General features: G+C 40.2%; 1 protein-coding gene across 2 annotated transcripts in view; it reads left to right on the forward strand.

Moving 5' to 3' along the window:
• The window catches only part of PTN (pleiotrophin), a 79,502-nt gene that overhangs the window by 48,181 nt on the left and 7,530 nt on the right, over positions 1-23,791 (forward strand). For both annotated transcript variants that reach the window (XM_050324763.1, XM_050324765.1), the window contains exons 2-4: positions 6,934-7,043; positions 8,447-8,620; positions 9,655-9,816. In XM_050324763.1, coding sequence (XP_050180720.1) covers positions 6,935-7,043; positions 8,447-8,620; positions 9,655-9,816 — 445 coding nt within the window. In that variant the 5' untranslated portion in view covers position 6,934. The remainder of the gene's footprint in view (positions 1-6,933; positions 7,044-8,446; positions 8,621-9,654; positions 9,817-23,791) is intronic.

Below are 23,791 nucleotides of genomic sequence, written 5' to 3' on the forward strand. Positions count from 1 at the left end.
TGTGTATGTGTGCAAGGGAGGAGGGAACACCTTGCAGAGGGAAGATTATGGTTCATAAAGGTCTGGCTCCAGAAGTGTGTGAGCATTTGCCTAAGTTTCCTAAATAGGAGGACATAGGGTCAGGACACAGGGCCATGCACCAGATGGAGAATGAGAAAGAGACCTGGAGAAGCAGAAGTTTCTGCAGCTGTTACTGAATTGAAACTCCTAAGAGCCAAATGCTCTCAATTTCTCTTTAACAGAGAAACCGTGTGCTTCCACCTCGTAGTACTGTAAAAATGGCATTTGGCATCTCAGGTTCTTTAGGACTGTTAAAGCATGCAACAAATTTTATTTCTTGCTGCTGTACAACTGGAGCATAGCAAATATAATATTTAAGAAGGGGGAAAGGAAACAGATCCAGGTAACTCCAGACATATTCATCTGCCCTTGATGGACTGCAAAGTAGAACATATTTTGAATAAGAGAATAATTTAAGAGGTGGAGTTAAATATTAAGTTTCATTAAACACAGCATGTGTTTACTGGAATGAGACTGATGTCCCAACCTAGCTCATTTAAAAACTGATTTTGTAGATGTGACTAATCTGGGACTAATCAAACTGTTATTTATTTGTTGTGGGACTTGATGAGAAATTATTCATTCAAGCAGGAAAAAAAGAAGGATTAATGCAAAAGTTATTTCTAACATAGAAAAGGAGTTTAAAGAGGACTTAAAATGAGTAGTGTTGTGAAGAGAAATAATGGGTTGTAGGAACTTAAGTCTGTGTTTGGGATGCATTGTTATTATGGGTATGAGATGAAAATAATACTGTGCTAAAAGATGAAGCTGAGAATCATAGTTATGATCAAAATATTGTTTACTGGAAAAGAGGAACCACACCTTTTATATATATTCATATTAAGTCAAAGATTTACTGTTAGTGTAATTGAAATCTTAATGGTAATCCAAGAATCATTATTAGTGCAGATGTAATTATTACAGAAAAAGAACTGCCTATGCAGATGCTTTAATAATGTTGACAACAATGCCACCACCACCAAAGTTACAATTGTTATACATACACTTGGATTCAATTACTTTTCCTAATGTTATGCTGACCCTTCCCCAGCTCCTGTTGGCCCTAAGGTTGCTGGTTTCATTGTGGTGTTGGTGGTGAGGATTGTTATGGAGATCTCTCATCATCTGGGGTCCTCGGTCAGGAGGATGTTCATGTTGTTGGTTTCTTTTTCTTTGCTCCAGGATCCACTTGGGGTTGTTTTTTTTTTTTTTATGTATGCAAGCATGCTTTGAAGCCTTTCTCTTTCTTTGCTGGTCTGCAGTTCATGTTATACCCAAACTTACTAGATATGGCACCTTTTAGGTATTTCTGTGTTCTTTGTCTTACTTCAGGTCTGTATTTCTTTATCTGAACTTGGGTCAGTTATTTATAGGAGGTGTATTCTCCGTTGTCAAGCCAGTGCCTCATCTCATATCTCGCATATCTGTACTCTTCTACACTGCATTCTCTTATCCACTTCTAAAGGCCTTTGCTAAGATACCAGCTCTGTATTTCTCTATAGTATATTATTATAGGAGTCATAAAACCTGGGTGGCTCCACACAGTGACAAAGAAAACTAAACTAAGTTAGCCATAGCTAGTTGGGTGATTAGGGAAAAAATATGCTATTGCAGCTAAAGGAAATGTGACAAAGTTGTGAACAGGCCAAGGAACACTCAGGAAGGGCAAAACCTCTACAAGCCTCAGTTCAGAGCCCTTGCAAACTCACTGCAAAGCCTGTGGTTCATCATTAGCAATGGTAATACCTACAGTATTGCACTATGTGTAGCATAACAGCATTATAAATGTAACTGGCATTTGGCATTTTATACTGGAAGAGCTGGAGGATATGAACAGGTTAAGTCACATGAGAAAACCTGATTGTCCAGAGTGGTAGATTACTTTCACATGGACTAATAATAAAATACTCTCTTCTGTTATCTGGCACCTTCCCAGGTGCTTTGGAAAGAACATTATTAGTAGCAAAAAAAGCCACCTGCAAAAGGCATATGTGATCCTGGGATGTGCTGCATACGCTAGCTCCAGTCAGGCTAGGAAAAATAACACCGACAGAGCTTCATCTGACAGTGTCTGTTTTGTTCTAAAATGTTCAGGAAAGACTTGTTCAGATGTGAGAAATGGAGTACCTGGGTATGAGTTAATTGCATGAGTGAAGATAGAGTCACTCTGGCAAGCTTAACTTGCACTAACAGACATTCAGAGGTCTAAGGAGCACAGCATGAAAACACCTGGGATGTCTTGGGCTGCCAACTTTGGTCTGCACTTTCAGGGCCTGGAGTTGGATGGACTAAACTTTCTCTTGGGCTGATAGATAAAGCTGGCTCTACATGAAGGTGTCAGTAGCATTTCTGGACCCACATGGAAGTGACTGCATGCCACTGTGCTACACTATGCAGATACTGTTTGTTCTGAGTTGGAAGGGACCCACAAGGATGACTGAGTCCAACTCTTAATTGAATGGCCCATACAGGGATTGAACCCACAACACAATCGTAGCACCATGCTGAAACCAACTGAGCTAATCTCTCAGGTGTTCCTAAAGGTGTTCCACTTAGTCACATGGATGATACTCATTGCAGCAAATGAATGATTTCATGAATCCAGTTCAGGAGAGATGAGTGTGATTATAAAATCAGATTGGAGATAGTATGGGATTTGAAGTGGGAGGTTCAAGCTCTGCTCAGATCACTTAAACTGCAGCTACAGGGTTACTTCTGCCTGACTGTCTGGTGCTCAACATGCAATTGAACCCATGGGCAGATGGTTGATGAACTCATTAATTCTCTGATTGCCTGACATTTTTAAATTTTCCTTTCACTTCTTACCCCTAAGCAGAAATTGACTGTGAAATCAACTGTAAGACTCAAGTAATTCCTGTGCCTTATTTTTGCTGCAAGAAGCCACTTGCTATGGTGCATCTCAACTGGCCTTTACTTCTCACTTTGTTACACTCTTCGTATTTTCTTAACACTTCTGTTTTAGTGTTTCCCTATCATTAACTACTTGTCTCTTCTCTCTTTCCTGTTTTGGTTCTCTTTTCATGATTACTCAGTCTCTTTTTCTGATCTTGTTCCAGATTCCAACTTAAACTGTTCTAAACTATTTTCTCTACCTTTTCTCTCTTCTGAATTTTCCTGGAGCTCCCCCCACCCCAAATATCTTTCCTCTCTTTCACTTTTATCACTGTCTTTCTGTGGTTGTAAATACCACTGCCATTTGTTTAAATGCTGCTGTCGTGCTCTCTTTAGGGGTTGTCATACAGGATTTTAGACAAACTTTCCCTTCATGACACAGGTTACCTGTTACCACTGGTATGGCTAGAAGGCTTATTACAAAAATGAAAATATCAAGGAGGAGTCCATTTTGTATATCACAAAACACTTGTTATTTCATTGCTAACAGCAGTTTTGGCAGCTCTTTAAATCAAAGGTTGAACTGGTAATGTTATCAAAGAATCTAATAAAAAAGAAAAACTGTCACCTTTGAATTTTGAAAAAGTAAACCAAAAAAGGTAAAGTTATTTTCAGTAGAATATATTGTTTGCAGAAATAAGACCAATCTGACAATTTTTTTGTCTTTATAACTGTCAACTGAAATATTTGCAAGGAAAACCGAAAGTCAAATAATTGCTGGTAGGTGGGATTTTCTGGCCTTCTGAAAAAACATCTACTATTTCATAGGTACTAAATATTGGCTGTTTGTACTTTTGTGATAGCACCCACCCTTGTTATCTACCATGTGCAAAGCACTTATATGGTCTTCTCTAGTCATACTGGCTATATCATATTTGAGGTGTTGGTGCGGTGCAAGGCAAGGTCTCCATTTGTACAACCTTGGCTTTTCAGTTGTTGGTAATTAGAAGCAAAGGCACTTCAACAACCAGCCTGGGTCTCTCTGCAGAGAAACAAAATCTATAACTGTATCTGCACGTTTAGCATTTGCCTTAGACAACTTGGCAAGTATTTTGGCTGTAGGAAAGCTTGAGTCTTAGGAAACATACTATATTAAGGCTCTGCTGAGTTTTGTTTATAGGGTTTCTGGAATGTTTGAGAATCCCAAACCCAACTGTTTTCCCTGCCTGTTTTGCTGAAAACATTGTCAGTCAGGTTTGAATTTGAGTCTCTGCAAATTTAATAAAGGGCAGCTTTCCTAGTAAGAGTTTTATCCACGATTCCCAGTGTGATCACATCTGAGGTGCCTGGGGTGGGCAAAAAAGATGTAGGGAGGAAATCCAAACCCACCGTGGCCATCTCTTGTAGGGGCTGAGTGAGGAGTTGGATGTTTTAACAGTATGGAAACTCTGTTTGAATCACAGAATCACAGAATTCTTTGTGTCGGAAGGGACCTTAAAGATCATCTAGTTCCAAACCCCTGCTGTGGGCAGGGACACCTATTGCTAGACCAGGTTGGTCAGAGCTCCATCCATCCAGGCCTTGAAATATGGGCCCTTCCTTTCAAAAACGTGGCTTCCATAACTTCTCTGGGCAACCTGTTCCAGTGTCTCAGCACCCTCTCAGTAAAGAAATTTTCCCTGATATCTACAGAATATGCTGAGTTGGAAGGGACCCACAAGGATCACTGACTCCAACCCTTAGCCCTGCACAGGATCATCCCAAAGAGTCACAGCTTGAACTCTGTCAGGATTGGTGCTGTGACCACTTCCCTGGGGAGCCTGTTCCAGGACCCAACCACCCTCTGGATGAAGAACCTTTTTCTAATATCCAGCCTAAACTCCCCTGACACAAATTCAGTCCATTCCTTTGGGTCCTGACACTGGTCACCACAGAGAAGGGATCAGTGCCTGACCAGCCTTTTCTTCTCATGAGGAAGTTGTAACTGCAACGGGGTTTCCCCTGAGTCTTCTCCAGGCTGAACAGACCAAGTGACCTCAGCTGCTCCTAATAAAGCTTCCCCACAAGGCCCTTTACCATCTTTGTTGCTCTCCTTTGGATGCTCTCTAACAGCTTAATATCTTTCTTATGTTATGGTGACCAAAACTAATCTAAACCCACTCTTTTTCAGCTTGAATCCATTCCTTGTTGCCCTTTCACTACATGCTCTTGTAAAAAGTATCTCCATCCTTCTTGTGAGCCCTTCTCAGGTACTGGAAGGCTTCAATTCGGTCACCTCAAAGCCTTCTCTTTTCCAGGCTGAACAAAGCCAGTTATCTTAGCCTTTCCTCACAGGAAGTGGTGCTTGTTTGATTATGGAAAACCAGTTTGAAGTAAGCCAAACTAAAAGGCAGGTTGCATATTTATTTTTTATTTGCCTATTTCTATTTATTTACTTATTTATTTAATAATTAATTATTTTTCTGTGAAACATGAGAGGCTCTAAGTGGTAACATGTAGCAGAATAAGGGAAAAACAAACCCAAGCTCACACACAACTCGTGCTCTAGCTCCGGGCTCTGTTTGAGTTCACTGGAAACATTGGGGGCCCTTTCTTCGTAATGGGAAATGGTACTTCTGTTTGAAGTAAACCAAACTGGTGCTAATGACAACTCTTTCAGACATTTGAATGCCAGGTCTCTTGCAGTCTTCACAGGAACTTTATTTCAACAAAACTGTTAAGTTGTTTCATGTGATTTCTAGCATGATATAAAAGCTAGATACTTGAAAGCCTGTGTTTGGGATTCCTCTGCTGGTTTCCACGTCAATTACAATTATGTTGCATTTGAGCTAGAGGTTACCAGCAGAGAATACTGAGGAGTGCCAAATTAAATTTCAAATACGTTTTGTTCTTTGCTCATGTTGAGAAATATTTCTCCCCTGAGGTTGTTGTGCTCAGCAAATGAGATCAGGTTGCCATTAAACTTTCTGTAAATAACAGTCTAGTTGAGTTTTTAAGGCCATCTTAGTGGCTAGCACTACTGACACCTCCTTGGAGGGCTGGTGTAACATGAATATCATGGGTACTGGTTTGAAAAAAAAAAAGAAAAGCTGGAAAAACCTTCCTTTCATCCAAACAATCTCTGGTCCACCATCTTGGTACCTGGCTGCTTCATAGAGAGGTGTCTCTAGGAAATGGGGAGGTTGCTTATTTTTAACATATGTATTTGTTAAGACCCTGCTTTCCTATAAAGATTGCCAAAATGAGACAATACAAATTATAGCAAAATGAAAGGGAAAGCTCTGAATGACTTTTGCTGACTGGCTAGTGACCAATGCTCCACCAACAAGCAAATGTTTTTAATTCTTTTTCATATTTGAATAGCTGCTTCCCAAATCCAAATTTTGGGTTCATTAGCGTGGTATAGATAGCCTCTATCAGTGTGTGCAAGTCCTATCTCTGTGCCTATTTTGCATTTCAAGCAATTAGCTTAATTTATATTAGGAAGAGACACTAATTGGAGGGGAAGGAAAAAGTAGGTAGCAACATGCCAGTGATGATTAAGATAAAGCATCACGTATTATCTCTATAACTTTTCATGAAAAAGCTCTTTTCTGATGTCAGTGAAGCCTAATAAGAACTTGAATCCTTGCAAGGTGGACAATATAGAATTATCTACTTAATATGAATTGGTAAGCTGAAACATAAAGTCTATGTTTTGCTTAGGTTTACAAAGCCAGAGGTCAGCAAAGAAGAGGGAAGTTCAGACCTGTCAGGATCCTTGATTCTCTGACAGGTTTCTAGAAGATGAGCAATAGTTACAGAACTTCCTGTGGCAAAACTCATCCAGTGACATCAGTGATGTATATTGGGGATTTGGTGTACAGGCTGGAAAACAGCTAAAAGTCTCCACGTTCGCTCTGGAATGAAGATAATTGCCCATTCTGCCAGTAGCTGATTATGTTTGACCTGCTTTAGATGGAGTCCCACTTGTTACGGTCTAACCAACCTTTTTGTTTCCTCTCTGTCATTGATCTCCAGAATGCAACAGCAACACCACCACCGTCGGATGTTCACAGCTGCCCTCCTGGCACTTGTTTTCATTCTGGCAGCTGTGAGTACCACTGAGGCTGGGAAAAAAGAGAAACCAGGTAAGGTTCAGTGGAATTCAGAGTTAATCCCCAAGATAGAGTGCATATGTGGGAGAATGTCAAATGCTTCTAGTTTTGTTGTGAAATTCAGGTAATTCGTTAACCTTTTGACATCCAGGGTAGGGATTTGTGACTGTGACATGTTGTTCTGTGTTAAACAGGAAACCAGAAAGTGGTTTCCATGCAAACTGGCAGCTTGACAACCCCAGAGACTGGAGTCCTTGGTTTATCACACAGTGGGTATTGCAAGGCAGCTTAAAATTTGCTCTGGGAATAGTTTCATGCTTGACTTAGGGAGAACCAAACAGGAGTGATGAAAGAGCAGTTATGTTGCTTGTTCAGTGTTGTATATGACAATACTACACCAATGCTGCGTGATGTGGAAATCCTCTGACAAAGAATTGAACTAACTTGCTGTTGCAAAGCCAGCCAGACATCCAGTGGTAATTGCTTTCTGTCAGTGATGAACTCAGACCTCATTATAGGAGAGACAGGCCTGGGGTGGAAAATTCATATCTGTCAAACCCAGTTCTGACATTTTTTAAAGAACATATTTTTTGGTGTTTTTCTTAAGGTCTTATTATTTACAGTGTACTTACACTCAAGATAATAGGAACTGTGAGTCTATCAGAATTAGTGTTCCCCTTAAAAAAAAAGGGGCTTTCTAACCACTGTGGCTGCATGGAAATATGAGAAAATAATTTAATATAAGTTTATTTAAAGTTACTTGTGATGTTTTGGGGGCCTAAATAGTGACAATTATCTCTTTACTCATAAGGCTTGGGTTTAAAGGATTGAAATGAAGTCGTGATCCTTGCTTTTGTCACTGAGCAATAAACCCACCTGTACTAACAGCACTTGAAATATGCTTCTCCATACAGGTTTGGTTTTTTTTACCTTTGGAGTTTTGGTCATATTCTGACATTAAATGTGATATGGTATACCAAGTCAAAAGTTTGAATCGCACAGCTGTTTCCCAGAGGTGCTCAAATCCTCTGATACACAATGTCTACACATTTTAAGTTGTTTAGTGTATAGTGCTTCAGCTGGAACTGAGAATATTTGCCTGCCATTGGCTACTGGAGACAGAGGAGTGTCCTTTCTGAGTTTCTGTCCTTCTGCCTGTTTGGTCAGTGATCCTTGAGAGTTTTTAGGTGATTCCCTATTCTGACATGGTAGTGGGAGTGAATTTGAATGATCACCCTGCTTTGGACTCAAAGAGGCTGACCTGTCTCTGCAGAACTGGGAAGAGGATGTCAGACTTTTTTTAAAGCAACTGCGTTACAAATGTCTTCCTTATTCACCCTTTAAGGTGCTGTGACACTTTGGTTAAGTTTAGGGAACATCTCCACAGGCTCTGGGTATTGACCACTTCTCTTACTTGTCTCCTTGTCTTCATCCAGAGAAAAAGGCGAAGAAGTCTGACTGTGGGGAATGGCAGTGGAGTGTCTGTGTCCCCACCAGCGGTGACTGTGGTCTGGGCACACGTGAGGGCACTCGCACTGGAGCTGAGTGCAAACAAACCACCAAGACTCAGAAGTGTAAGATTCCCTGCAACTGGAAGAAGCAATTTGGAGGTAAGCATTGCTCTCTTAAGGGATCTGCTTTGTTTTTTTATTTTAAGAATGGAGCAGGAAGCCTGTATTTTCTGCTTAGTTCTGCAAATGTCTTGGTGAAGAGGTTAGTCCTGTATTTCAAGTTCATCAGAGCTACAACATGTAAGGCATCAGAAGGCAGCCTCTTCAGAGCTCCTCTGTATAGAGTCCACATAACCTACTTATTATAAACTCAGCCTTCCAGTATGCTGACATCTGCCCTCCTGTGGTGTCCAACCCTATTTAAGGCAGTAGTGTAAGTTCACAGCTGTGAATCATCTCTGATGGTTACCACAGGCTTTATGTGACTTTGTAATGCGTGATATGAACCTCACTACCAGAGTGTGCAGTGGAAGGAGCGAATGAAGACCAGTGTATTTCATCTTTACCATTCAGTTCAGAAGGTTCATATGCAACAGTTTAGAAAGATGCATCAGATCTGTGATGGGTAAGATGTCTGTACAAGAGTCAAATTTGATTATGCTTGCAATCTTGTTTTTTTTTCTAGTAAGCAGCCTGAGTGATTTTGACATTATTGTGACCTTACCAACACAATTGGTGCTGCAGTTTCAGACCTGAGAAGTTTGTAGTTGCATATACATTTTTGAAACTCTTCAAGCCTTATTTGGTAACATTTGGTATCCTACAAATATTGGAATATAGAATGTAGATGATGTTTCACATTGCTATTGTTTTTTCCTTGGTTTTGTTTTGTTTTGTTTATTGTTCATATTCACAGTTGAATATATTTTCTTTTACATGAAAAAAATCCAATATCCATGCAAAAGCAAGAGGATTAAATTTTAGAACACTGAGAAGAGGGAAGACTGCAATTACATCTGCAAAATTATCTTTAAATTTTTCTCGGGATTCTTTTCCTCAGCTGCATACCCTTTTTTCTATACATACTGACTGTTTGTGACATCCTATTAGACTCATAACATTTTTGTTTTCCCAAATTGTGTTTTAAATTTGTCATTGTGTTTTAAAAATAGCCCTTTATTTACTCATTGCAGCTGAGTGCAAATACCAGTTCCAGGCCTGGGGAGAATGTGACTTGAACACCGCCCTGAAGACTCGAACCGGAAACCTAAAGAGAGCCCTTCATAATGCTGACTGCCAGAAGACTGTCACAATCTCGAAGCCCTGTGGGAAGCTTACCAAACCCAAACCTCAAGGTAAATTCTATTTTCCAAAAGCTGCACGCTAGTTCATTTAAATCCCTGGATTTTTGATGTCCTGCATGCTTTGGTGGGAACTCAGTTGCACAGGAGATTACACTTTTGTGGTCCTTCCTCAGTTTTGCACTGCTCCTATCCCTCAGTGGTCAGGTATACAATATTCCTGAGCTGTGTAGTCAAGGCTGTCTCACACACACACAGCGTAAGCTGAAGATTAGAGCTCCAGTTTTAACTTTAGACCACCTGTACCGCTACCACTTTGCTTATGTGACTAGACTGCCAGACTGCAGATTGTTTCCATAACTGTTGATGGAAAAGACCAATAAGAGCATGAAAATAATATCCCTTGATAAAGACATCTTTTATATAGATTTTGTTTGGTATCAATTAATGACTAGTTGAAAAAAGAACCGCTTTCCTTCTGGGCAGGACACATTGAAAAGATATTCTGCTCCCTGCACCCTGAAATGTGTACACGTTGTGCACCCTTGGGCTTGTTTATTCTTTATTCAAATATAGCAGGAAGGAGACTACAGAAAGTATATGTCTTATTTAAATGTGACTGACAGTGTAATTCCTAGCACACATAAAGACATATGCCCTGCATTTGTGTTTCCAGGTGTCCCTTAGAAAAACTTGTATTCTTTCTAATCATTAAAGCCTTTTAATGTACTCTTTTGTTGGAGTAGCAGGTGTTATGTGTGTGGGATGATTTATAGTGGGAGCTAAAACTGTGAGGTCTTGTTTGAGATACAAAAGTAATGTGTTTTAAGTGGATTATACAAGCTATGCAACCCTGACATTTGTTTGCTTAAAACTAGCAAGGTTTAACACACTCCAGGCTCTGACTACTTGGATAGTAATGCAAATAAATGTGATTAGGTGTGACAGGTGCACCTGGGACAAGCAACTTTCTAATTGTGGATGGTGGTGCACCATTGATCTGAGGAGCACCTGCAGGTGGCCTGCTCTGCTTGTACAACCAGGGAGATGCTTGACGAGGCTAAAGGTGCTTTCTGTGTGTGTTTTTCCATCTGCTTTGCAGTCAGCGCGGTTGTACCTGCTTTACCTTGCACACCATCCATGGAGTTATCAGATGAGTCTGGAACCTGCCTAGATAGTGACAGGCTGTGAAGCAGGAGGATTACAACTAACTTTTTAGAGATCAGCTGACTTGGTTGAGATGAGGGTCAAAGTGGTTGGGTGGGAATGCAGGAAGGGCTTTGAGATTTTATTGTGTAACTGTTTTTGGAGGGAAGTACTTTTTTTTCCATGTTTTTGTGGTTTAGATTGCTTTCTTGGCAGTTTTTAATTTGTTGTTGTTTGGGTTTTTTTGTTTGTTGGTTGTGGTTGTTTTGGTTTGTATGTTTTTTGGTTTGGTTTTTGCTTGTTTGTTTGGGGGTTTTGTATGTTTGTTTTTTGTGTGGGTTTCTTTTTTTTTGTTTTAGTAAGTTTGCATGCCTGTGGAGCATTTGGGAGTTTACTGAAGCTTCCTAGTGTGCTACCAGAAGGCCTCTGCCAGTTGAGCCACCAGTAGCCCTCTGCCTTGTCCTGCTCCCACTGAGTCAGTTTATTCTATCAATGGCTGCCAGAAGAGGGGAGCGGGAGACATAGCAGAGCGTTGATGCAGCCTGTTTTGTGAAAGCAGTGCTGTTGGGCAGTACAGACTTGCTTTCAAATTATACTGGGTTGAAGTTAACTTTAATTGATTCTAGATATCACTGAGCTATAGCTGAGACTGAAGCTCAGGTTGGGACAGCTGCAGCAAAGAGGTATGGGGCTTTACTTAATTAGGAAACCTGACTTCATTTGATTTGAAGGAATGCAAAAGGAGAAATAGGTGCAAATGTAGGGGTTTGGTCATAATAACTGTGAGCAGGACTTCTGCTCTCCCGATTTGCTTTAGAAATCTCATGGCATCTTCCTGCAGGCCACCTGCTCCTTCATCTGCTGCTGGCATTAGTAGGAGCAGCAGGCATGGAAGTCACACACACACAGAGCCTGCCTGGGCTCTGGGTTAAGTCCATATTACAGATATGTGGGTATAACTACATAGGAGCTACAGTGGACAGTATGTTGGCATCAGTAGGAGGAACTAGAGTAAGAAATTGGGTCAAGCATATTAGTACTGTGTGAAATGTTTTGCCCTACTAGACTTTATTTCTGTCTGCTGACATGTTGGCTGGTATGAGTGTATTTGCTTTCTTCCTGAGGTGAAGGAAATTACAAGTTGGAGGTACGTCCTTATCCACAATTAGATGAAGGAAAAAAATCAAACTGCATTCAATCTATAGCCAGAATTTTAATGAATTTACTTCTTTGGTGATGAGAAGTAAGAACTGGATTATTGCCTGAGTGCTTAGAATGGACTGCAGGTATATATTAGTGTCCCTTTTCACACATAGCTTTGCATTAGTGTCTCAAGACTACAAGAGAAAAAGTCTATGATATATCATTTGGAAGCAGCAGGGTTTTTTTCTGAGGCACAGTGTTGCAAAAGGTCTATGTTGATAAGCAGCTACATCTGTAAACACAGGTCAAGGGCCATGAGTTCCTACTGTGATTGCCTGGGGTAGCAGGACAGTGGCTTCCTGGCATTTGAGAGCTCTGGCAACAGAGCACTAAGTTGGGCTTATCAGTTCCAGGAATCTGTTTTACCGCTGGATGGTTACCTTTCTGTCTGTATGCTTCGAGAGCTACCCCAATGAATACATCTCTGACAGCAACAGGTTGGGAGTACCAAAAGTAGATGTGAACTGACTGAGAATATTGCTCTGAAAAATGCTGACTTATTCAGAAAAAAAGTGTTGTTTTTATGATTCTCCTGACTAGACTCCTTCCCTGTGCACTGAAATTTTTCTTTTATTAACTTGTGTTTGTAACCTCTCCATGATATCACTTTTCCTTTTGATTTCATACTGAAAATGAGTTGAATAAAACCCACTTTTAGCTTATCCAGTCAATGGTAGTTATATACATCTTCTGTTACTTTTTGTCACTTGCCAGCTTTTCAAGCTAAAACCTCTGACTTAGGTATTTCTTTGTATAACAATTTGTCCACCTAAGAATACCCACTACTGGACTTACCTAAATTTCTTCTATTGTTGCAAAATAATTTTTGTGATGAAGAGACTGGACTGTACACAGTATTTCAAGCACATCCTCTACAGATCTGTGTTGAAAAAGAAAATATCATTGTAATACTACCTTAATTGTTCATTATACTCACTAAATATTTTAACTATGATTTAAATTTTGATCACTGCTCACATGTGAAGTAAACATCTTTATCTAAGACCTTCACAGTTCTCCCTAAGTCTTATATTTTTTTAAAAGTTAATTAATGTGATTAGTTAAGAACCCAGAAGGTGTGTGGTAAGACAGGTTATTTTTGTTTAGGCCTGACCAATGAAGTGTTGCACATCAAATTTGACCTGACACATTTCCTTGATATGACTTGGTGCCTGAAGCTCCTCCTCACATTTTCTGTTCTTTGAGAAAATTGCAAATAAATAGATCTTTACTGTAGATGCTGCCTTACTGTTGGTCATCCATCTTTCCAGCTCATGAACATATGGCAACTTTGCTGGTAGCATGAATTGTATGTTTCTTTCCTCTCACTTAAAGATTTCAAAAATGACTGCTGTTTATAAGATTTTCATCTATTCTTAACAGAAAGGAAACTGATACCTGCAGAAAAATCCTAAGGGTTATAATTTTGCAGATTTGTTGATAAAAGTATTGTTTGGTTTTCTAGAAACTTCTATGAGCTGTGACAAAATTTGTGCTAAATTAAACCAGGAGATACTCATGAACTTTGGGTATCAATGCCTTCTTCATAAACTGGTGACCCAAGTGTTCTTATGGATTTGTTTTATTGTTAGTCAGCTTCCATGTAAAAACATTAAAGTCTTTTTGAAGCACTCCTCGTTATTTTGGAAAATTAATAAGAAACAAAAATATTTTTTTCTTACTTAAAATTGCTCCATGACAGTACTTTTTTTCTTCTGAGCACCTGATTTCTATAGATTATTGTCTATGACACTTGAACATTTTGGAGCCCAGTGCTGTATGTTGAATTTAAGGGTGAGAGCAGATGATGAACCAGGTATTTGAATTTTATCTGGCTTTCTGATGAGCTCTTTTCTCCATAACTCTGTTCAGGTTGGAAGACAGAATTTGGTCCTGGGCTGCTGTGCTAAAGTGTAGCTAACACAGAATGAAATACATATTTGGTTTTTGAATATTGTGCCTTTGGACAGAGAGATTGTCAGCAAAGTGACAGTGATATCCCAGACACCATGGTTTGTGTATTTAGTGTACAAATGAGGTCATGAGAAAGCCTGTCACAAAGTCTGGACGGGATGAAAGGATAATTTTTATCACAAAATCCCGGTGGAGGCAACCACCTCTCTTCTAGCACACAACAATTGCATATTCTAATTGGCATCTGCAAGGCTGGAGATGTTCAGGGTCCCCCTAAACTGTCTTGACAGGTATGAAAGTCTTGGGCACTTCTGTCAAGTGGCTGCTCTAATGGCCAACTTGCACTGAAGAGCACAAAGCACTTCCGACATACTCCATCTGTCCTACTTCACAGCCACCCAAACTTTGATTAATGGTTGTTCGAGTTCCAACCACCTAGAAAGCAGAAGAATGGAGTATTGTTGGGATTCAGGACACATTTTGCTTTAGCTGCTAAAAGAGGAGGAATTTATTTTCGTTGAGCTGGGTTGCCTGATAGGCTTTATTTCTTTTTACACTCATTCTGTGTCTCTTGTTCTTTCTCTCTCTCTCCATAAGTCTTGTACTTTTAGATATTTATTCTTCTGATTAAGATAAAATTAAATAGAATAGACTATCTGTCTGCCCCTTCTGCAATGTACCCTTCATTTTTTGAATTATGCTCTTTTCTCGTAAGTTTTCACCTTCCTGTACTTAGTTCTTTTTAATAAATCTCCCTTCCCAACTTTTTATCAATTCACAGTGAGTTACTTTATCCTAGCTCAGCTCAGTCCTTGCCACATAGAAGAACAATTCCAGCTAAGGCTGGCAAACATTAACACTGCTCACAGCACTGTTGTCTTTTAATAATTGGGGTGCCGACCAAACACCACATCCTCCAACGTGCAGTGTTTGAAAAGATTTCCCACACAAAGGCAAAACTCAACTGAGTTGTTAATGGCTGTAATCTCTTTCGTATAATTCAGATCAGGTGTAGCATTTGAGAGCCTACAAGGTGTCAATACAGTTCCCTGTGTGCGTGCTGCTACAGCGGAGGAAAGACTGCACTTTGTGTGTGTTTTTAATCATTTAATATAATTTGAAGAGTTTTACTCAAGAGTTTAGTGGAATATAAATAATATGCCCTGCCTTGTTACTTTTATCTATCTATCTTTACAGGTAGCAATTAGCTAATCTCGCTATCACTCCTTGGAGCTCAGGAAGTTCAATTTAAAGAAAAGTAGTAATTGAAAGTCAGAAAGGCTAAATGGTTTTCCAGGTTGACACAAGTATCAGTGGCAGGTCCAGGCACACATCTAGTAGCTGCTGCTCCCTTTTATCCTGGTCTGCAATTAAAATTATCAGAATGTGACAACTGACTTCAAGGTGAGTGTCTGAACTGCAGTCTTTAATTAGGGTCTTTGGTTTTGATGGTGGTAACATCAGACAACTTAAGTCTGTGTAAACACTGTCTTACCTTGGGTCATCTTAGATAGCTTGGTGCCAAATTTAGAGATGTACTTATGGTAATGAACAGGTATATCCCTGTCTTTATGTTGGTGACAGAAGAAGAAAAATGTGTATTTTGAGTGCTCCAGTGGCAGATTTCTACCTGCAGAGAGAACATCTTACTTGCAGTGCTCTGCCAGGACAACTGGCCGTGTTTTGGCAGGAGGATTTGGCTGCTGGTTGTTACAAGGAGCTGAAAGTGGTGCTGTATGAGTGAATTGCTCTCCTGAGCTGTTTGTTGCTCAGACAAACAGGGTGTTGCACTGATGAAATAGAACCACCCCATTTTGCATGTTGGAAAAACTGCTTTTTCTGGAGTGCCCTCCCTCAACCTTGCCTTTGTGAAGTAACAAAACGTCTACTTCTAAAGAGCAGCTGAAGGGGACACAGAGTGAGAAGCAATGACTTGTTAGGACTGCGATTTCCTTTTGTTTGATGCTGGTATCTCCTGTTTTGGCTTCACAGTCACGCTGTATCTCCCTCTGTAGGTTTTAGAATTCCCCATCTTTAATGTAACTCATTAGTCGTGCAGGCATGCAGCTAGTGTAATAATTAGTATTACAGGAGGCAGAATAATAGGATCTGCTCAAACTAATTAGTTATAAAAATGAGGGATTTTCTCATATTAGGAAACAGCTGTGATAGCTAAAGAAAAAATCTGAAAGGCAAAATTGGGAGATTTTTCTCTTGTCTTAAGGGGTGAGACAGGTTTATTGAAGAACGGCCTCTGGCACTGACCACGAGCCTGTAGTGAAATACAATGATCTGAGCTCTGTGGGGCAGGACACTGGCAGTGGATGCCCAGTGGGAACAGCATAGCTGACTGTTATTATTGTTGCTATCACCATGATTATTTGTATTGCATGAGTGCCCAGAGGCCTCAACTGAAAAAGTGTGCCATTGTACTAAGCACTGCATAAACATTGTGAGAAGCAGTTTTGCCATGAATAATTTATGCCCTATGGCGCTGGGAAATGTGAAAACCAAGAGAAGAAACAGTGGTCCAGGGTGGTGAGACTGGATACTAAATGCTTGGTTGTGTTTCCCCATGCCCCTTGCTAGCCTGAGGACAAGGCTTGTATTTCAAGATGAAGTAAAACTCATTGGAAACTTTAGGCTCTGAGACATATCTCTGTGTTTTGACTCCTTGCTACCATAACATATGGAAATATGATTTTTCTCAATTTAAGTGGGAATGAGAGTAAGCCATATAAGAAAAATAAAACACAATGGTGCTTACAGTGTGGACCAGCCTCAAGCTGCTTGTAAGCTGTCAGTGCAGCCCATTACTAATAAAGTTTGGATGCCTTTTAATGGTGTTTTTTCTGCTTCCACTTCCTTATGTTTCTTGGAGGCTTTGCAGTGTAGTCTCCCTTGAGACTGCTTTTGTACCTTTGAAAAATTACACTGTTTGGATAAATAATTTGAATGCCTTGTCAGATCACAGCATAATATCAATCTGATTGACACAACACTAATTCCAGGGAACAGAAAATGCATATAGGAGAGGGAGAAAATAATTATTTTTCTTTAACTAAGTATTTTGCAATTTTCAGTTGTTCTGCAGGTTTTATGAGTGTTTTTGAAAAGAAGAATATTGTGATGTTCATGGGAAACCTAAACCCCCATGTTTTCTGACGCCTATTTTGTTTTTCATGTTTGTTTTTTTTCTATGCTGCCCCAAAAGATGAAAAACTGGATTTGACAAATTCTCGTTTAAGTGTCTAGTACCTGCAGGAGTTTCTTTTAGGGTTCAATATGGACCTTTATGGGTGAAAGTTTAAATACCCTTGTGTGTGCCAATTCTGTTACATGCTCATTGTCTCACTTTCCTGGCTTACAAGAGCAGCTCAGCCTCCTTGGCATTAGTTAGTGCCCTTGAGCCATGAAAATGCCTTAAGCTGTGGGATTTGCTGTGATAAAAGATATGCCATCAGCAAATGTTTACACTCACTACTGTTCCCAGCAATGAAACAGAGAGAAAGCCCTGTCCCTTCCTCTCTGTCCTTTCTTTTCCTTTTCTAATTCTTCACTTCCTTTCCTTTAAAGCTTTTTTTCTTTCCCCCACCTTCTTTATCCCTTCATCTCATTTTTCACACTGCCATCTCTTAATTTTTTCTTCTGTCTGTGCTTACTGAGGAACTTTTGCTGGCGACTCTTCAGAGTGTGCAGTGATCAAAGCCAAACCTGTGTCCTGTGCCCTGAGGGGAGATCTCATCTGGGGCAGATGCAGAAAGCACAGCTGAGAAATGCACATGCCTGGTTTTCAAGAACTAACAGAATAAAATAGGTTCTCTATTCACAGTAAACCACAAACAACTTTCTGCTAAATAACAATTCATATATACTATATATATTTATATACTATATATATTTATATACATACATATAATACAGATCTCAGGTTTCCATATATACTGCCTTAATATGTGATCTTTTTGCTGTATAGGTATATGTTAAAGTCCAAAGGTATTATCAATGCTTTCTGTTTTCAGCAGTCTCCTGCAGGCATGTTAATGCAGAGAGTAAACTCTGAGTATCAGTCTGTGCCTGCACCTGTCTTGCTGGCATTAAGAGGGATCTTGTGTACAGAGTAGACACAGAGAGGGCTGAAGAGCCAGCTGGGACTGTGTCCTTCTTGTGCTGAACACAGAACATGACTAACAACAGCAAGAAGTCCATTACTGCAGAAGCAGCAGCATAAATACACCTGAGGCAGATGAGAAGAAGACAACAACAGAAAAGCAAAGTGAGCTGCTTCTGGATATCATTTTCCAGTTAGCCAGACCCCTTCAGCAGTCTCCAGTTGCAAAACAGTCTTGATTTGAAAACTTTACCCCTTGCACTCTTCTGTATACTTACTCTTAAGATTCTAACATCTTAGATACATGTGACCTAGATGTAAAGAAAATTAGATGAAACTTCCATGTTCTTTGCCTTTGGGCAATTAGGCCACTCAGCAAAATCAGAGAGTATGTGTGTCTTTGTGGTCTTTTGTATCCCTAGGCTATTTTGAAACCTTTTTTCCCAAAAATGTGAAGAAAATCACCAAAATTAAACTTTTCTGTTGAAAATCCTTGTTTCAGCAAATTATCTCTTAAATAAAAGTTCCCTGTAATTCCTGACTAGTTTAAGTAAGGATGATAAAGGCAAGGTTTTAATCATCTTACATCTCTATGTCAGGTTCAAGAAAAGGTTTCTGACTGTCTAAGATTGTTTCAGAGTTTTCTGGCTCATTTTAGAATAATTTGGATTAATTTTTCCCCACAGTTATTTCTTCTTGCAATTCCAAGGAAAACAGGAATTAAATGACCATGAAATGTTCTCTTTCTCTACAAGAAGAAGAAGAAATCCGATATTTAAATGGTTTTTCATAAATCCAGGGATTTGTTTCCACAGTCGTGGAAATCACAAGATTGTACCATTTCTCTTCCTAGAGAGCAGGATGAACCTCTGTAGGGTGAGATTTCTTCACCAAAGGATAAAATCCTTGATTTCACCGAAGTCCATTCCATGTGCATTGGCCTTTCATCCCCAAAATTCAGAAGCTGCCTGCACCACCACCAGCAACCTGGTGCTTTTGAAAATTTACTCCAATTAGAGGTAGAGAGGCTTTTTTGAAAACATGCCTTGTTCCGTGTTTAGTACGATTGAGTGCTAGTTCCTGGGAAAACTGTGTCCTGAATATCTGATGTGGAATTTTTTTACTCTAACCTTCCATAAGCACAACTTTTGCTATTTCCAATGATTTACATTACCTTGGGGACACTGCTTGACTTTTATGTACAGGAGTTCAGCAGTGCCATGAGTGAATTGTTACCATCTTTTCAACAAATGAAAATAAATGCCTGCAAATCTTGGCATACAAAGCTTGACTTCCACTAAAATGTAATTACCTCCCTTTTGTGCCTTATACATTAAGACTGGCTTCAAACAGCAAGTGGCTCCTGTTCAACTGAATTACTTTCGTTTGCTGCTTGCATAGTAAGAATGAGGCACTGGAATAAAGATGACTGTTTAAAGAGGACTGCTGCCATTCGAAATTGAATAGAGAAAGTTCTGCTTATAAAATTCATTTGCTTGTTCCGTAAGCTCCTGACTGAAATTTTTGTTACTGGTCATCAGGGGCCCACAGAAATGGGTCCAGTGCTAATCCATAACCACAAAATTTTTAATCCTGGGACTTATTCTAAGGCATAAACCAATTTGTAGGGTAATTCAGGTGATGAGTGATTAGATAATCCAGTGTCTGTGCATTGACACAGTTTGCTCCTGCAGCTACTGTTTGTTTTTTACCTTGCAGGAAGTGTGTTGGTTCCAGAAGGGAGCAGAGTGGCTGTGCAGTGCTCAGTTGTTGCACACTGCAAGGACTGCCAGGCATTTGGAATTTGTTTTTTGCATGTACCCTGGTCCAGGATCCCGGCCTCCATCTGAGCAAGAGCATGGATAGGCAGTCCCTCACTGTAGGATAAGAGGGAAGAAGGAAAGTGTATGCAGTAAAACACACAAAAATGTAGGACTGTTTTGTCATCCTCATTAATATTCGGAAGCATATGTAGCTCGCTCTTCCACTACTTGCGTTTTGCTACAAGGAGGGGAAACAGAAGTATTTCCTTGATATGAAAGCAGCCAGAGAGAAGACATAATTTCTTCTACTTTTCTCAGTGTGGCTTTGTCCTGAGCCATGCCAGAGGTGGAAGGACAATTTGTCTGGGGCTCTTGGTGCTCTTGGAACAGCAGGCAAAGAGCTACCCTGGTCTATTCCCTCCACTGCAAAGCCTGCTCATCTCAACTGTTGAGAGACACATCAGTGCTGACCCTGGTATTAGTGTCTGTAGGAGAAATACCTTTGATAAGGCATTTAATGTATTTAAATTAATGTGAGTATAAGTATCAAGTATGTTTGCATACCTTTCATAAGGTTTAATCCTGAGGTGTTCCAGTTTGTGGGACATGAATCAGATGTGGCTTGTAGGATACTTCTTTCACAGTAAGGTACGTAGCCTGGCTGAGCAGGTCCCTGAACTGACCAAAGTCTGCTCTTCTGAAACACAGGATTATCATCCTGATTTTAACTTTGCTTCTTTCTCTCTGGATCCTGCGCTCTACTACAGTAGCTCATAAAGGCAACTCCAACTGCTGTCTGGCTCAACTGGGCCACCTAACTTAAAAACAAATAGGGTAGTGAGTAGGTTCAGATTAAAATTCTATGTGGGTTGGCATGAACCTGAATTTCATCTGGTCACGTGGTTCTGCCTTTGTAGCTCTCAATATAATTGGTAGCACTTGTCCGCAGCAAATACATTTCCATGGACAGCTGGTGCACAGATCCATGGCTCTGTCTTTGGGAATACTGTACTTAACGGGGCAGGTGAGGTGAAAAAGGCTGCTTTTGGCCCAAAGTGCCTCCAAATGACAATGTTCTGCTCAAAGCAGTCCCTGTCACTGTGCAGGTTTTCCCGCTTGCTTCTGACTCAGTGGTGAATGTTACTGTGATAAAGCTGCTTTGCAGGGCCAGTGAGATGTCAAGATGAGCTTAGTGGCTTTCCCATCATAAAGGCTGGCTCAATGGGCACTGCTTGATGGGTTACTATAATTTCTGATGGCAGGCTGGCAGCATATTAAGATGCCAGGTAGGAAATGGCTGAACCAAAGGTATTACCTCTGATACTGTGCTAACCTGAATTGAATTTCTATAATTTTCATGTATGGAATAGGAGACTGTATGGGATTGTTGGACACAGAGTATCAAGGGGATCTTCCCCTCACTTATCTGTCAGATGGCTACAGCTGGTGCTGGACTATGGGACTGTTGAGCTTTCAGATAACTGGTATTGTGGTCTAAACTGGTCAGCCTTTGGATCATGATGTCAGAGCTAGCACATGGTGACCCTTCCAGTCATGCCTGATTACTCCAGGAAGGATAACATTGGCAGGTTGATCAGGGTGACGTGGTTCCCAGTGTGGCTGCATGAGCTGACCTGATAGTGTGTCATAAAAGTTGAAATAAGTAGCACAGGGTAAACAGGCATGAGGACAATAAAAGCCTGAATGACCCAACTGCAAACAGTAGGTCTAAGCATTGAAGAAACATGAGCCGAGTGCATCTTAATGCAACTTTGTACTTTGTTTGCAGTGGACATACCATAGTCTGTAGTATGATCATAATCAGAACAGGTAGTGTAGCTGTGAGCAGACTTGTGCATAAGCATATGAACATCAACATTTGCATAGGTCAGTGCATGGGTATTGGTGTCTGTGTTCTGATTTTTAAAAGAGCCTAAGGACTGGGATTATTTGAGCAGATTTCTTTCTTCTTTTAAATTTTTTTTTAATATTGTTGCAATTCTGTGTGTGCATGTAATTTCATGTAGCGAATATGCTTTGCATCAGTCCAGCTTACCTGCCTGAAAGATGACTCTGTGGTGATGTGAGTACTTTTAATGAGGGAGGAGTTACGTCTGGCACATGAGAGTTTTACCCTGCTGAGGCACAAAGCGCAGTCACTTGTCTTTGTAGGTAGATGGGTTTGGCAGTTTAGATGATGTGCAAATTATAACAAGGTAGACAACGGGAAGCAACTGAGCTTTTGCTATCAAGAGCAGATACAGATCCACAGGAGCTGGGTTGTCTGGTCATGTGAGTGTGGGGACCTGATGAGATCACATGACTCCAGACCAAAGTCTTCTCCTGGTGGTCACTTCATCCCTGCCCATGAACTCCACATACTCTTCAATAGGTCCTGCCTGCATTTATATGTCTCATTTGCTTTTAGTAAATCTGGTTGAAGTCTGCATAGTGCCCTTACACTTGTACTGGGTCTAAATAGATTTTACAGATTCGAGTGCTGAGAAAGTGGTGGTGTGGGAGGGTAGAGAGCATGAAAGAGAGCACAATCAATACAGAATACAGGAGGATGAGTGATACAGAGGGAAAATTAGAGGAAGTGGAGGATGTGGGTAAAAGAGACTCGGGGGGATGCAGGAAATTTGCAGGGGTAAAAAAGCTTTAGCTGAAAGCAAATTAGATATTAACTTAATGAAAAATGGCTTCTTCACGTGAGAGGTCATAAAATAGCATCAGATTCTGTGAATGGCTCCAGACTGCAGATGGTCACACACACATGTAAGCACACACAGAGACACATACAAAGGCAGGAGGGGAAAAATTGTTCATTTTCAAATGAAAAGAAATTTCAAGTTATTATGCCTTTAAATGTTAAGCAAAGTTTTTAAGGAAAAGAGATTTAGAGTAGATTATATGACTAAACACTAAAAAGCTGGGTTTTTTTGTTGCTTTGACTAAAGGATTATTGGAAACAATTTTTGTCTTGTTAAAAGAGGTGAAGAAAAAAATGTTGGTTTGAAACACTAGCAAACAGGAAAAATAACATAAGAGAAACATGACAACCTTCTGCTGAAGTTACCTGGCCCTATCTATACCTGAAAGATGTTGGTGTAGTTCCCTTGGCTTTAATAAAAATAAGTTGGTTTTACCAGAACTGGTGTTTACTAGACTGTCTGTATTATGCAGATGGTTCAGAAAGAAAAGAATCATTGTCACAAAGAACAATACCACCTTAAGGGCCCAATGCTAGTTTTCTCTTTCAGGGTGATATTTATTTAACCTGAGATAACCTGATGTTTGTTATTTAACCTGAGACAGTGTTCACGGCAGCAAGACTGACAGAGTTCAAGAAGCTCTCAGGCACATGGTGTGATTTTTGGGGTGGTCCTCTGCAGGGCCAGGAGTTGGGACTCAATGGTCCTTGTGGGTCCCTTCCAACTCAGGATATTTTATGATTCCATGATAGTAAAATCCGGGTTAAGGCAAACCTGGATCTGGTTGCTTGCTGTTTTGGTGCCAGGAAAGATGCTTCACAGAAGGTCGGTTGCCATCTCTTTGTGGTACCTGTTATGCTGTTTTTTTGTGCTGGAATCCATAAGGATTTATTCATGCTCCCAGTGAGAGCTGTTATTTTCCCCATTACAAGGTGACATGTGATACAAGAGCATCTAATCCTCTTAATTCACATTAATTTTTTAGGTCCCTCTGTGAATTTCCTTCACCTGTATAATACCACACTACCCTAGAATGCAGTGAATGTTGCTGCAGATGGTAATATAATATACAAATTTTCACTAGTACATTCACATTGTTGTCTTATTTCTCCCAAATTAATCAGAGAGGCAGATGATCCCTAGTCCTTTCCTCATCCTATCAGTACCAGCTGTGTGGA

This window comes from Myiozetetes cayanensis, unplaced genomic scaffold, assembly GCF_022539395.1.
Source record: "Myiozetetes cayanensis isolate MyiCay16 unplaced genomic scaffold, myiCay2020 scf3, whole genome shotgun sequence".
Taxonomy (NCBI): Eukaryota; Metazoa; Chordata; class Aves; order Passeriformes; family Tyrannidae; genus Myiozetetes; species Myiozetetes cayanensis.